Source organism: Trematomus bernacchii, unplaced genomic scaffold (assembly GCF_902827165.1).
Source record: "Trematomus bernacchii unplaced genomic scaffold, fTreBer1.1, whole genome shotgun sequence".
NCBI lineage: Eukaryota > Metazoa > Chordata > Actinopteri > Perciformes > Nototheniidae > Trematomus > Trematomus bernacchii.
This window is the reverse complement of record NW_022988058.1, coordinates 198,392-212,537: the sequence shown is the minus strand read 5'-3', so window position 1 is coordinate 212,537 and position 14,146 is coordinate 198,392. Positions and strand designations below refer to the sequence as shown.

The window sequence follows — 14,146 nt, the reverse complement described above, 5'->3', positions numbered from 1 at the left end:
AAGCGGGAGAAACAGACAACAACAAGTGACGTGCCAAGTCACCAACGGTAGAAGCAGACGACGACAAGTGACGTGCCAAGTCACCACCAGCACCACACTGCACCACATACACCTGACTCTCACACTACACACACACAGGGTGGCATGAGTGAGTGCCAGTTGAGCTGTTTCATATGCCTCTGGTTCCTCGTTTGTGCTGTCATTGTGTGGGGCTTCGTTGACATCGTTACAAAGTCAGCCAAGTGACTTCACACTGACAGATGGAGCCTCTCCACCTCGTGTTGAAGGATCGCCTGGACAGACGACAACGCATCCGTAAACGATGTGAGCAATTCAGAAACTGTTGGAGAGTCTGGACGATCGCAGAATGGTTCCTTTGCATTTTCCATGATATATTTGTGATGTGTTCACTTAAACCAGCGATGGGGTGTATTCATTGATGTGTTATACCAGTCGATCCTGTCATTTGTTTATTTTCATGATTGATCAAAGTATGATCAAAAGGAGGGAATGTAGTGGCAAACTTTATATGTAGTGGAAAACTCTATATGTAGTTCAAACTTTATATGTTACCTAATATGGTAAAACCAAATGCAGTAGTTCCATGATGATGTATTTCAGTTCATGTCCTTTGTTCAACATATAACTAACCTTAAGGATGTCTGGGGGTGAGACACAGTGTCGTGAGCAAAGTGTGAAGCAGTGTCTCAAACAAGTTCCTGTGTTTGTTCCTTGTCTTACAATGAGTTCCTAAATTCTTGGTTATATCTGTCGTAACCTCACAATGACTTCCTGCTGTCCTCACTTGCACCTGTCTCTGACCCACAATGTGTTCCTAATTTCAACACTTCCATCTGTCTTAAACCAGTTCCTGTTTTTAGCTAAGTTCCTGATTTACTATATTGCCAATGTACAGTTTCTGTTCCTCTGGAAAGCGGGCGTAGCTTATCTCTCCATCCAGCCCTGCCACAGTGACAGGTGACGAAGTACTGTTGAACTGTCAAGATCCTATAAAACCTATACGCACTCTTGTCTCTGTGCGCACTCTTCCAGAATACTCTGTACTCCGTGAGACCTGTGCCTTATTTGAAGCTTCAAATAAAGAACCAGAAAGACAACTCTGTTTCCACCATTTTATTGATTGATCATTCTAATTGTATATCTCCACAGTATTGACTAGGTCTAAGATTTCCAGAACACTAACTATGCTAGAAATGTCATGCTTTTCTCATAAAATGCACAATTGTTGTGCTTATCCGCTGTACTACTACAGTTCAGAGGTAAATTATGTACTTTTCCTCCACTACATGTATTTAATACCTTTAGTTACTTCACAGATCTGGATTAATGATGTGAAATATAATCAAGTGTTAAATCAGACTTTAGTTCCACCTGGAGTAAATTCACCAGCTACCCTGCACGTATACAAAGTCATTCAAACTAGCTGCACCTTTACCAGCTTTGATAACACTTAAATGACAATAATTATAAAACACATCATATATTATTCTGAAATGGACCAATCTGCACAATGACTACTTTTACTTTTGCTACTTTAACTATATGTTCATGCTAATGCTTTTGTACTTTTACTTGAGTAACATTTTGAATGCAGGACTTTTACTGTAACAGAGTATTCCTACACTTTTACTCGTACAAGATCTGTGTACTTCTACCACCTCTGGTAAAAAGTATCTAGTATAATAATTACCAATAACATTCTGATGAAGGGACTCTGGTCTCTACTAAATGTGATTAAGTTCCCGGTATTGCCAGAGGGGGCAGCAGAGTTCAGCTGATCTCTCCCCCGCTGCTGCGCCTCCTCCGCCGGGCTCCAGCTTCTCCTCCGCTCTGCTCCAGCTCCGGGCTTTACCTCCAGCCTCTGTAGATCAGTAGCTCAGTAGCTCCATACTCTGCCAATGCCTCTCCACCTCCCTCTCTCTCCAGATGTAAAGAAGAGAGAGAGAGAGAGAGAGAGAGAGAGAGAGTGTGTGTTTGCACCCTCCCTTCCACACTCCTCCTCCTCTTCTTCCGAGCCTCTCCATCAGTCCTCCCCGGCAGACGGAGCAGACCTCCGGGAAGGCAGCGTGGATTGTACCCCACCTCGCATCAGTGTGAATGGGATTGAATAATGGAGCCTCTGTCTGCATAGTTACTGGAACTTATTCCTCCCCCCGGACAGAAGGAAACTAACAGCGGTGTGTCTTGTTGGGATTTCTCTTCTCTTTTTTTCTTTTCGGTAACAAACCCCGACCAAGGAGGTTTTTTTGGGGAGAGGAGAGGTTGTTTCATCCCTCTCTCTCCTCCTCATCCTCCTGACTCAACATCCTGCTTTTTTGTTATTTATTATATATTTTGAATTGATACTTGGGTTGTGGGGAAGATCTTTTTAACCAGACACCAGCAGGATCTGCGGGTGGTGGTTCCGGTGGTTCCGGTGGTTCCTCGGGCTGTTCGGGACCGGAGCGGGGCAGCATGGAGCCGGGTTCGCTGGGATGTATGGGTGATGTTTGGGGGCTGATGGAGCGGAGGAGAGGGGGGGCAGGAGGTCTGTACCTGCTGCTGCTCTGCTGGCTGCTGGCTGCTCTCACCGCAGCGCAAGGTGAGTCGCAAACCAATAAAACATATGCTGATATCAAGTGTGTGTGTGCGTGTGCGTGTGCGCGCGTGCCGGTTGCCGCAGACCAAACGAGAATTGACACATTTGTTGCTTCACTGAAAAAACGGAAACCTTGACTTTAATTAAATGTATTATGTCAACACATGTCATATAAATGTATGAGGTTAGTTGAAACATTAATATTAAGTTGAACCAAATATTTGTTATTTAAACTGAATATTAGTGCTTTCAACTAACCTCATTAATTAAGTAAGTAATTAAAGTCAATTTTTCAGTTGTTCAGTGTGCTCCTGGTCTACTGCTGTACAAATCCTAACCCGGCAGGGATCGGGTCTGGCCGGGTGGATCTCGGTTGATCCGGGCTGCAGATCAGATCAGCTGCAGGCTGTAAGCGGCTTATTCTGGGTCTCAAAGGTTTCTACTGTGCTTCAGCAGGTTCCAGGCTGGGGTCCTGGCTTGGCTTCTACTTTGAACAGCGTTTAGTGAATTTCACTGGATTTTTCTCCTACCTTCCATCACCTAAAACACCATATTAACCATGACTGATCAGGCTGAGGATTGGCTTTCTGATCAGGTTTGGGGTTTGATATTTATGTGGTTGATTATTAGTCTGGTTAACATGAGTTCTGCTACTCTGATCATGTTGCTTATACTTCCAAAAAGACTAGGCTTGGTTTGTCTGACTGAAATTAACCAGGTGTTGCTACTAGACTTGACCAGGTTAGCAGAGGTTTTTATGTGTTTGATGCTTTACCATATCACACCTTACATCACCTTCTCCTGAAGCTTAGTGTTCTCAGAGTTTTGCCTTCAACTTCTCATGAAGCAACGATGACTGGTCAGGTTTAGGACGCTGATTTTGGACAGATCCATTGATACTTTATTGATCTCAGAAGAAGGCTACATGCCATGTAAATCACATAGCAAATGGAAAAGCGGTGTGAAAAGCGGTGGTGGCGAAGTCCATAGGGACTTGGCTTGGGAACCGGAAGGTCACCGGTTCAAGTCCCCGAAAGACCAAGTGCTACCGAGGTGTCCCTGAGCAAGGCACCGTTCCCTGCACACTGCTCCCCGGGTGCCGTACATAATGGCACCCATCCTAACACTAGGATCGGTCAAATGCAGAATGTAAATGTCCCCTATGTGGGACGATTAAGGGTATATAAAATCAAATAAAAAATAAATAAAAATGGCAAAAAATCAAGATCATCATACGTACAAAAGAAAATAAACTATAAAACCATACCATCCTTAAATGTATCAATTGAATGTTTGCTGTGCATGATATGTCTAATTTAAGTTTCCATGCTGTTCATTTAGGTGCAAGATTGTCTAGACATCTGGAATATAATGAACTTTTACCATCTACTTTACCAGTTGTATTTGTAATTTGTACTGTACATTAAATTATATACAGTATATACAGTATATAGGTGATTTTTAAATAAATAGATGGTTCAGTCCACTTTAGGAAATCCCAAAGCATTGTTAGAGAATCACTTAATGTTTTTTGATTTGCTTTATGATTTAGATTGTTGTGTGTGTCTCCTGCTGTAAATACATTCAGTCCAAACACTTCAATTAGGCTAATTGTGACAAACACACACACACACATACATACACACACACACACACACACACACACACACACACACACACACACACACACACACACACACACACACACACACACACACACAATAACAGAAGCACTCCACCTGTACCATTCATGAAACCTTAAACACTGACATTTTATGGAACAGCACACATCACACGTTCCTACTCACTCTGACAGCTCCGATTGGTCTTTGCTTAGAAAATATCTCCAGGCTGTTGGTCCTCCATGGCGCCCAGCCTATGGTCTGGTCACTCCAACATAGAAATGGCATTTAGAAATGTGAAATCAGGTGATTCCAATGGTATTGAGAATAACTTTGCCAGCCTAAGAGTTAGAAAAGGAGGTGTAGCTGTGTCATGTTCCCTCACCTTCTGCTGAACTGTAAACTGTAAACTGCTACTCAAAAGAAGCAGTGACCTTTAAACAGACCAAGGGTCTAAATTGTACTCTGTCATCAGTCAATCAGACCAGGTATATTCTCAGGTGTTTGTTACAATTAGAGCAATTAAAATGAAATGGCATGTTAGGTTAAAGCATCCTTATTGGCAATGGTTTATGTGTTTGTTGTTAAGTACCGATATTGTAGCACAGTAAGTGATGTTGGGCTCAGCTAGGTTTTTCTAAGATCTGTTTATTTCTACAAAATTACAGCCTTCCAAGCATTGCAACCAATTGACATTGCTCCTTCTCCGCTGCTGGTATTATTTTGCCACCATGTATCGAAACAAGGATGTTGCATTTAAGTCTTTCATTGCCATAACTGCACTGTAGCTACTGTGCATATGACGATAAAGCCTTTGAATCTTTGAATAACAGACATTATTTCCTTGAATAGACATTGCTGGAAAACTTCATGATTTTGCAGTTGAAATGATATCCTACTCATCCATGAAGCGGACAAGGCTGGATCATTCACCAACTTAAAAAGTCAAATGTATGTCATTATTAAAATGAATAGTCTAATTACTCTTCAAGAAGAAAATACTTTGAGAAGAAAGTATCCTTGGTGGGCTGAAAGGTGTTCGGAGAGTAGGAAGCAGCTTATTGTGAAAAGTGATTTAAAGCTCCCATGTCATGCTTTTCCGGTTATTACCCGTCCCCTTGTGTGTTATGAAGGTTTTTATGCATGTAAACGGTGTGCAGAGTCAAAACCCTCAAAGTACACCCTGTAGCGAGTAAAACTCTAACACAGAAAATACCTCCCCAAAACGCCTCGTTGGAGATACGTCACTGCCCATTTGAGTCTTCCATTTAGTTCCGGGTACCGCCTGATGTCATGCGGTACCCGGAACGAAATGGACCAATCCCGAAGAGCTATGGCCACACCAGCAGCGTCGTGTTCCTCCTCCAGAGGTTCGAAGAACCGGCATTTCACAGACGAAAGCTTCCAAAACATTGCCCAGTTTGAGGCCGGATATGCACAGCTTGTTTGGACCGTTTGGAGCAGGGGAAGATCTGGGTATACAACCTGTAAGTTTGCATTGTTATTTGTGTATTTATCAAACAAGACTGTTTAAATGTGTAAACTGTGTTGGACTGCTAAGCCATTGACACAGTGCTAACTAAGTTGCTAGAGTTTCCATATATCAACTCTAATATCAGCAGATGGCCTTGCATACATGTATCTCATAGCAGGAGAATGTCTGCATTCACACACAAAATACCTATTGACAGTATACTCCGGGTGATTTGCCGGTCAGTCGCGAAACGTAATTACATTATAGCTGGCGTAGCGATCTAACACACGGAGCTAGAGCTAGTTTCGGTCAGAAAAACATTTTTGTGATGCTACGTTGCTAGCGTTTAAATATATCAACTACAATGTCAGCAGATGGCCTTACATGTTTGTCATGGCAGGAGAATGTCTGCAGTCACACACACGGAATACTCATACAGTATACTGTACTGTGATTTACCGTACATTGTGACCGTACATATACTGCATGTAGCTAACGAGGCTAGCTGTATGCTAGCGCAAAACAATGTATTCATGCAAGTTACATTGTATGACCGAACGTAGCAGAATACCCGTATACGATTGCAATTATAAACACGTTATTGCTAGCCTAATATGAACCACTAGCTTTTGTTCATAGTAGTTTTATTACACTGCATTATAGTTGCCTTTCCTCCAAGCTAACGTTCATATCGTGTTAGCTACCAAGGTAAACAAAGCTAGGTTAGCATATTAGCAGGCAAGCTGTTCATTACACAACTACTACTAACGAATCTAAAACAACTAAGTTTCTCTAATATTTTGTGATTTGCATTTGATTTCGTCCAGCCAGATCCTGGCGGACAATCCATGACGGGGAAGGGATTCTACTACTACTGAGGGTGCTAAAAGGCACCGCACCGACTGTGCGCAGGCAAGATGCGAGGAGGAGGAATGGATGATATACCGTGTATATATGTATATTTATGTTCATTTTGTACATTTCTAAAAATAAAGTTTAATGGAAATACTTAGTAGGCCTATCCTTTCTTCCCTGAATTCATATATAGCAAACCATGATTTGATTTCTCATCAAACAGTAGTAGTTTATAACGGGTAAAAATAACTTACTCTTTGTTATGAGAGTAGCTCGTAGGCCACAACGGAAAGGCAAGGAGACATACACGAGTTTACAAAACCACGGCACATTTATTGTAGTAAATGCAGAGACAGGTGGTCGAGGGGAGAGGGTCGCTCAGTTCGTCCTTCTGCAGCCGCTTTGGAGAGAGACTCCGGGCCGCTGGGATTAATAGCACCGGCTACGGAGGTGTCCGTGATCGCGCTGATTACCCTCTTCAGCTCCACCCCACCGTAAGACAAAGGCCCTGAGGCCGTCACACTCTTCTATAACAACAGTTAAAAATATATATGTATATAAAATATACCGCTGTACCGACGCCATGATAAGACTGATGTTACGCTGAGAGCAGCCGGGAAAAGCACTGACATGGGCGCAGCCTCTCTGGTGGTTGACTAATCAGAACGAGTGGCCGAGCTGACCAATCGGAGCACACTAGGCTCACAGGGAGGGGGGGGCAAGAGCTCCAACGAGTCGTTTAGTGGAGAAAGTGAATACTGCTGAATACACATGCTTGACAGAGATGCTGTATGCGAAACCAATGTGAGTTTGGAAAATTGCACAGTATAAATCTATTTTAGTATACCTCAACAATGTAATTATGATCAGTGGAAATGGCCATGACATGGGCCCTTTAAAACTCAAATGAAGATGGATGGAGTTTTTGAGGATGTGGACCTGAGGCCTGTACTACGAATCTAGTTCAACCTAACCTGGATATGTTTGAGTTAGCCGGTTGGCCCAATCCAAAACATACGCGCTCTCGCTAAGCTGTACTACGACGCTGGTTATCAAGTGGATCGCTCAAGCCAGCCGTGTCCTATCTAGTTAGGTGCGCGTTCACATGAAAGGGGTGGTATTTGGAGCATTCGACCAATCACAAACATGGAGAAGCGTACTGACAGCGCAGCGTCATACTTCCTGAATGAAAAGTGAACTTTAATATTAGTCAAATATGAAGAAGTTAAACTTTAAACATCCATGACTTAAACACTTTATCCAGGATAAAAGCCACATAGCTGCACCTGCAAGGTGAATACAGCTGGTAAAAGAAAAAGTGTTTGAATGCGTACATTAACAGGTTTATGAAATCACTGCCCCGTCTAAGACACGATCTGACTTTAATTACATTTGACTCGAGTGTTTCGTCAACTTAATGTGTTGCTTAAAATAATACTTCTGCATACAGTATGTGACACTGTGAGTGTTGCACGGCCAGATACGGCTCAGCTGACTCAGATAAGGAAATATATGATACATTATGATGTGATATGATATGATATGAATGATAATGGGACACATCGACGTCTGCACTCACAGTGCCGCGGACTGTACTTAATGTTACTCTGATCCGGTTACTTATGTTGTGGCAGATATTTAAGTAAGCTTTCTTAACGCTAATGTTATAATAGTCAGATTGCTCTGAAGATGGGAGGGGATATTCTATTCATTTTCACGTTCACACAGTCAGTTAATTTTTGCCGGCCGTCTTTCCTGCAACGGCAGTTTTTCTGTATTTCCTCTATCCTGTAATATGACTTGATAGCTTTAAACTCCGCACACGGAGCTCTGATTGGTCAGCAGGCGATGCTTTCACTGAGTTGATCTCTTAGCCTGCAACCTAACCTGCTCCGGAGCAGGCTAGCCGCTCAGCATAAGTTACCATCTAACTCGATGGAGATCTAGCCGGCTAAGAAGTGAACCAGCGTCGTAGGACCGGAAAACCCAGAGTTTTCCCTGAAGTCAGCCGGCTAAGAGAAAATCCTGCTTCGTAGTACAGGCCTCTGGTGAATGCATCATATTTGTTTCCGTGTTGGCTTAGTATTAATAGATTAGGTTTAAGATGTTTCTCAATTAGCTTTTACCCCCATAATTCATCATGAAACTCCAAACAAGACCGATGAACCTAATAGAGCAGAGTTCTTCTGCAGCATCTTCTCCACATTCGGCTGTACCACTCAGCAACCTCTCTCCTTTGACTTCATGGATTCACATGTGCATGGTGCATGATGAGTGAAAATGTTGAACCAGGGTGAAGAGACCACATTAAATGTACATCACCTCAGTTTTAGGGTTGATTTGGTAGATTTACACTGGCAATCATGGTGTGTGAGCTGTGCTGTGTGATGTTGTGTATGTTTTTGTTTGTTTATTTGACTGTACAGCCCTTTGGTCTGGAGGTTTTAAAGTGCTTTATAAATAAAGCTGTATTCTATTGTATAATCATGGCTAAAACAGCCATTATGAAACCCAATGTTATCCTCAGGTTGCTGCTCATGTAGTTACGACACACATTATTGTTAATGATAAACATCACTTATTATTGTTGCTAAAGGCATGTTTGTTGGTTTCATGGGGTCTCAGGTTAAAGAACAGGGAGCTCTGAGAGATTCTGTTTATTTTTCTGTAGATTTTTTCCTACGCAGCAAAGTCATGTTCACAATCCTCTTGCTCTTCATCTGTTGTTTTGTCCCTAAGTACTTCCATCCCTCCAGTTGATCCTCTGTCTCTATCCATCTCTCTGGGTACACGTTAGTGTATGGGTGTGTGTGTGTGTATCTGTATAGATCGTGTATGATACAATAATACTTTATTTTCAGATCAAGTCTGAAATTGTACTTACATCACAGCAGCTCCATTTGCAACATCAAACAAGGAGAGATATTAAGACACGATACAAGGAGACAGACATTCAATATAACATCACAATCACTGAATACAATATGTTCAAGACCCTCTAACGTACATTTGACCTTGGATTAACTCCGTATGTCATTTGAGGATTGACTGGTGCACAAAGGAGTGCTTCAGTTAAATCATGGGACCACTTTCATATTCTCTGTTCAGAACACGTTTGGGGTCAGAGGTGTTTTTGGACAGTCTCACTGTGTTGTGTGGTAGGCTGATTCATAGAGTTCCTCAAAGGGTTGACATACAATCTTTGAGCGGATGTTTTTGAACTGGTGGAGCAGTTTTGACTTTCAAGTAGCATGTACTATGGCAGTACTGTAGAACTATCAAAAAAACAGGAGAAGAATTTTTCCTTTTGGTCTTTCCAGGATAGCAGATGGTCTATCATAACGACCAAGTGTAGTCTTTTGAACAACGCTTTAGAACTCAGCACTGGGTTAGTATTAAGACTGAAGCTTTGTCGCAGGGAGATCTTGTATGTGTGTGTGTGTTCGGCCTACTTCTTTTCCACTGCTGTCAAAGGCTTTACCGGCAGAATCCGCCTTTAGTGTAAAATCCTTCTTGTACTCCTCTGCATTCTCACGGATGAGCATTTGCAGTATTGTTTTTTAGGTCTCTGTTTTGTATAAAATCAGTTTGGTAGTACTGGATAATATTTACATATATCCAAGCTAGTTTGTTTATAGTTTAAGCAATGGATCTGCAACAGAAGGTCTCACATCTCTTCCTGGCTTTGGCATTTAGGAGATGGTTGGTAACTTAGGTGCACTGTTTGAAAAAGTGGATTTATGCTTGACCAAATAGGTTGAGTTAGTCAGTCCATAATTCCATTTTCACAATAAAGTTACATAAGGGTCCTCTGCCTTTTTTCACATCCTTTGAATATGAGCTCATCTTGTCTCCTCACATTTGTATGATTTGTCCTACCTTACCTTTTGTCCTATAAATATCAGCATCCTGTCTTATCCTATTTTGTCCTAATATTATGTTGTTTCGTCTTATCTCATCTGCTTGTGTATTGTGTATCTGTTATGTCTTGTCTTTTGTCTGATCCCATCACATATCATCTTGTCTTCTTGTTTAATTGAAATGCTTGTCTTGTTTTCTTGAATCTCACTCGGTCTAGGCTCCTCTTGTCTTTGATTTGTCATTACATGTTTTGTCTCTTATTTAATCCTGTACTAGTTTGTTGCTTCTAGCCTCATATCTTCTCATGTTGTTAGAACATATCTGTGATCTGATTCTTCTTTCTCTACCCTGTGGTGTCTTGTTGTGTCCTTCTCACCCGTTTGTTTCTTTCATCTCGTTTTATTTCATCTCATTTGATAGACTTGTGCTTACTGCTTCCCTTCTCATCACAGCTCGTCTCCTATTTGTCTTGGTCCATCTCATCCCTTGCTGACTTGTCTAATCTTGTATCGTGATCTTGTTGTATCTCATGGCATATTATGTCCATTTGTTTGTCTTTGCTATTACTTTTCATCTTGCGTGATCCATCTAAACTTCTTTGTCCATCCCTACGTTATCTTATTTTGCCCCTATCTAATCTAATCTTATTTGATCATGTCTCATTTTCTTTTATCTCATTGTGTCTCTTATGGTGTAGTCGATCTGTCCCATCTCAATTATGCTGGTCTTTTTTTTCTATTCTAATTCTATCCTAATCTATTTATGTGATTTTATTTCTCTCATCTTGCTTTTCTAGTCTGGTCCAGATCATCTTAATCTTCATTCTCTCATCTGGTCTTGCTGTTTTCTTGCCTCTCTTGTTATCAATGCCTTGCTGATGGACTCTCAGTGGAAGAGTCTCTTCTCTATTTAAATCGGCCATGTTGTGATCAAGTTCCCGCCTCATGCTGGTCCAGCAGAATTCTTCCGCCCTCCGTGTTATTGACCCATCTCTTCTTTAAATGAAAGCTCCTGCTAATCAATAGCTCTGTCCGTCTTTAGTGATAAGTTATTGATCAGCTGATGAAGAGTCTGATGTTCACAAACAGCTGACTACTGCTGGAAGTAATTCCTAATCTTGCTGTTGATATCAGGTTATTGATTGTGAGACTGAAGAATGATAGAGTTGAGCAGCTCATAATCATCTTCCTTCAGTTACACCAAGCTCCAGAGCATCTCACAGCATGTCCTGGTATTTAAAAGATAAAGTTTGAAATAGTTTGTGAAGCAACATTTTCTTTTTCATATAGATACATATTTGCGAAATAATAATCTGAAGATTTAATTTAGCAAATTGTGAAATTCATTATTTTGTCTTAATCCTCTACTAGACACACTGTCTTTTCACACCAAACGTGTTTAAATAGTATCTGTCTTTTCATTAGGGAATACAGACTTAATCATACAACAGATTGTTTGTTCCTTGTAAAAACAATATCAATAAATAACCTTGTTACCTTATCCTCTATGATCATAGTGAGAATCCCAACCGCTTCACTTCCTAAAGTTGACTTATTTTTCTGGCAGATTTGTCTGTTGAAGCAGAGCTCAGAGGACAGGGATACAGAACAGGAGGGATGATGGGTAATAGATGAGTCAAACCCACAACAGTAACACAAGTCAATCACTGGATGATTTCTCTGTGCTTTGAGAAAGTGGGAGAAAATGATGTGTTTATAAAGAAGTGTTATTTCTACTTTTACTTGATCACAGCAAGAGTCTTCAACCAATTTAATTGATTTCTACCAACAGCAACATAGAAACTCCAGTCGCTGCAAAAGGGAACAAACTATGAAAGCAGGAGGAGCTACATTTAATCAAGTATCACATTAGAGCTAAAAGCTCAAAGCAGTAAAACTTTTTCATTAATATGTACAGTAGAGCTGAATAATAAAGCAAGCGACGATCCATTAGAGACCCAGCAGGCTTTTAACACCAAGGAGATGTTAATTTACTACTCAATTTACCCACAATTCACATGTATCTACCGTATTTCCGGACTATAAGTCGCGTTTTTTTTACCTGTCTGGCAAGCGACTTATATATTGAATTTTGTCTGACTGCGTTCAAACTCCGGCCAATAGATGGCCCTGTATACAATCGTGACAACTGAAAACTACTGTACCACCGAAGAAGAAAAAAGTCACGGCAACCGGGAGGATCATGGATGTATAATAAGAACGGGGAGGATGCGTCATGTAACTTTACAGGATGTTGTGGGATGAATCGACACAGCATGGGCTTCAGTGACGACTGACACCATCCTGTCGGGATTCAGAAAGGTCCAATCGGAGCTGATTCTGATGGAGAGTCTGAGGACAGCCCGGAGCAGGACATGCTGCTTCATCCACACCTCTGTGTCGCTGTTAAACACTTCCACCGGAGTTGGCGGAAGTGTTTAACAGCGACACAGAGGATGAAGACTTCAGTGGATAAATGCGACTTATACACCGAAGCGACTTATATATGTTTTCTTTCTCTTAACTACACGTTTTTTGATAAGAGCGACTTATACTCCGGTGCGACTTATAGTCCGGAGAATACGGTACAAATGTTGTTAAAAGTAGAAATACCTTCGTATTAAATCAGTTATCAAGAATTGATTTGACTCCTACATGTTTCTCAATCAACAATATCACATTAGGTCCACATGCTAGCATGAGACTTCAAAGGGTGCAAAGGGCTTTTTTGTCATATGCACAGCTACAGTGTAGATATGTGATGAAAAACTTAAGTCACAGGCTCCTCCAACACTGTAACACAAATATAAATATGAAGTAAAATAAATAAATAAAACAATAAACGTAATGCAAGCTCAGGATATTAGCAGTCTTATGGCCTCCGGAATGAAACGAGGGGTTACGTATTGTAACCCTAGTTATATAAGCACAGGCGGAGCCCTCTACTGGACTCTATGGGTACTACTCTCTACCATGCTATGCGAGCATTCACCTACTGAGTTGCATAAACGTAGCTGGCCAATCAGGGCGAGCCTACCTGAATGCGCGTGCAGGCCCACAGTATATAAGGCGGCTACGCCTCCCGACTGTCATCCTTTTTCTCTTCAGCGAGCGGCTTAGGAAAGACAGGGCCCCCAGGTAGAGGGCGCCGCCTGTGCTTATATAACTAGGGTTACAATACCAGTGTTAATTTTGGCAGCTGTTTTTGATTTAGTCTTCGTCTTAGTCTTTAGACGAAAATGGTTATTAGTTTTAGTCACATTTTAGTCATTTCTATCCTTCATAGTTTTAGTCTAGTTTTAGTCGACGAAAACTCAAAACATTTTAGTCTAGTTTTAGTCGACGAAAACTCAAAACGTTTTAGTCTAGTTTTAGTCGATGAAAACTCAAAACGTTTTAGTCTACTTTTAGTCGATGAAAAATTACATTTTAGTCAACTTTTAGTCAAAATGTTTTCTCTCTTTAAACCAATTCAGTTAGGTAAATACAGGTATCTGACATTGTAATCAAGGTGACAGCATCAAGTGTTGAAATTCGTAAAGCAACATTTCACTCTCTTAACACTTTACTTGTGTAATATCTAGGGATGGGTATCGTTAAGGTTTGCTATGGTACTACTAGTCTTATCAATACTGCTTATCGATCCGGTACTTTAACGGTATTCTTGTATTTACTTTTTGTTATTTTTTAAAGGAAAAAAATAACAAATTGTTAACCGAATTAATTGCTTTATTTA

The 14,146-nt window shown here is 41.0% G+C and overlaps 1 protein-coding gene across 1 annotated transcript in view; it reads left to right on the top strand.

Moving 5' to 3' along the window:
* Window positions 1-2,093: 2,093 nt before the first annotated feature.
* Window positions 2,094-14,146, top strand: part of dcc (DCC netrin 1 receptor) — a gene marked incomplete at its 3' end in the record, with an annotated part of 209,478 nt that continues 197,425 nt past the window's right edge. Inside the window, exon 1 of the mRNA XM_034120235.1 lies at window positions 2,094-2,602. Coding sequence (XP_033976126.1) covers window positions 2,476-2,602 — 127 coding nt within the window. The remainder of the gene's footprint in view (window positions 2,603-14,146) is intronic.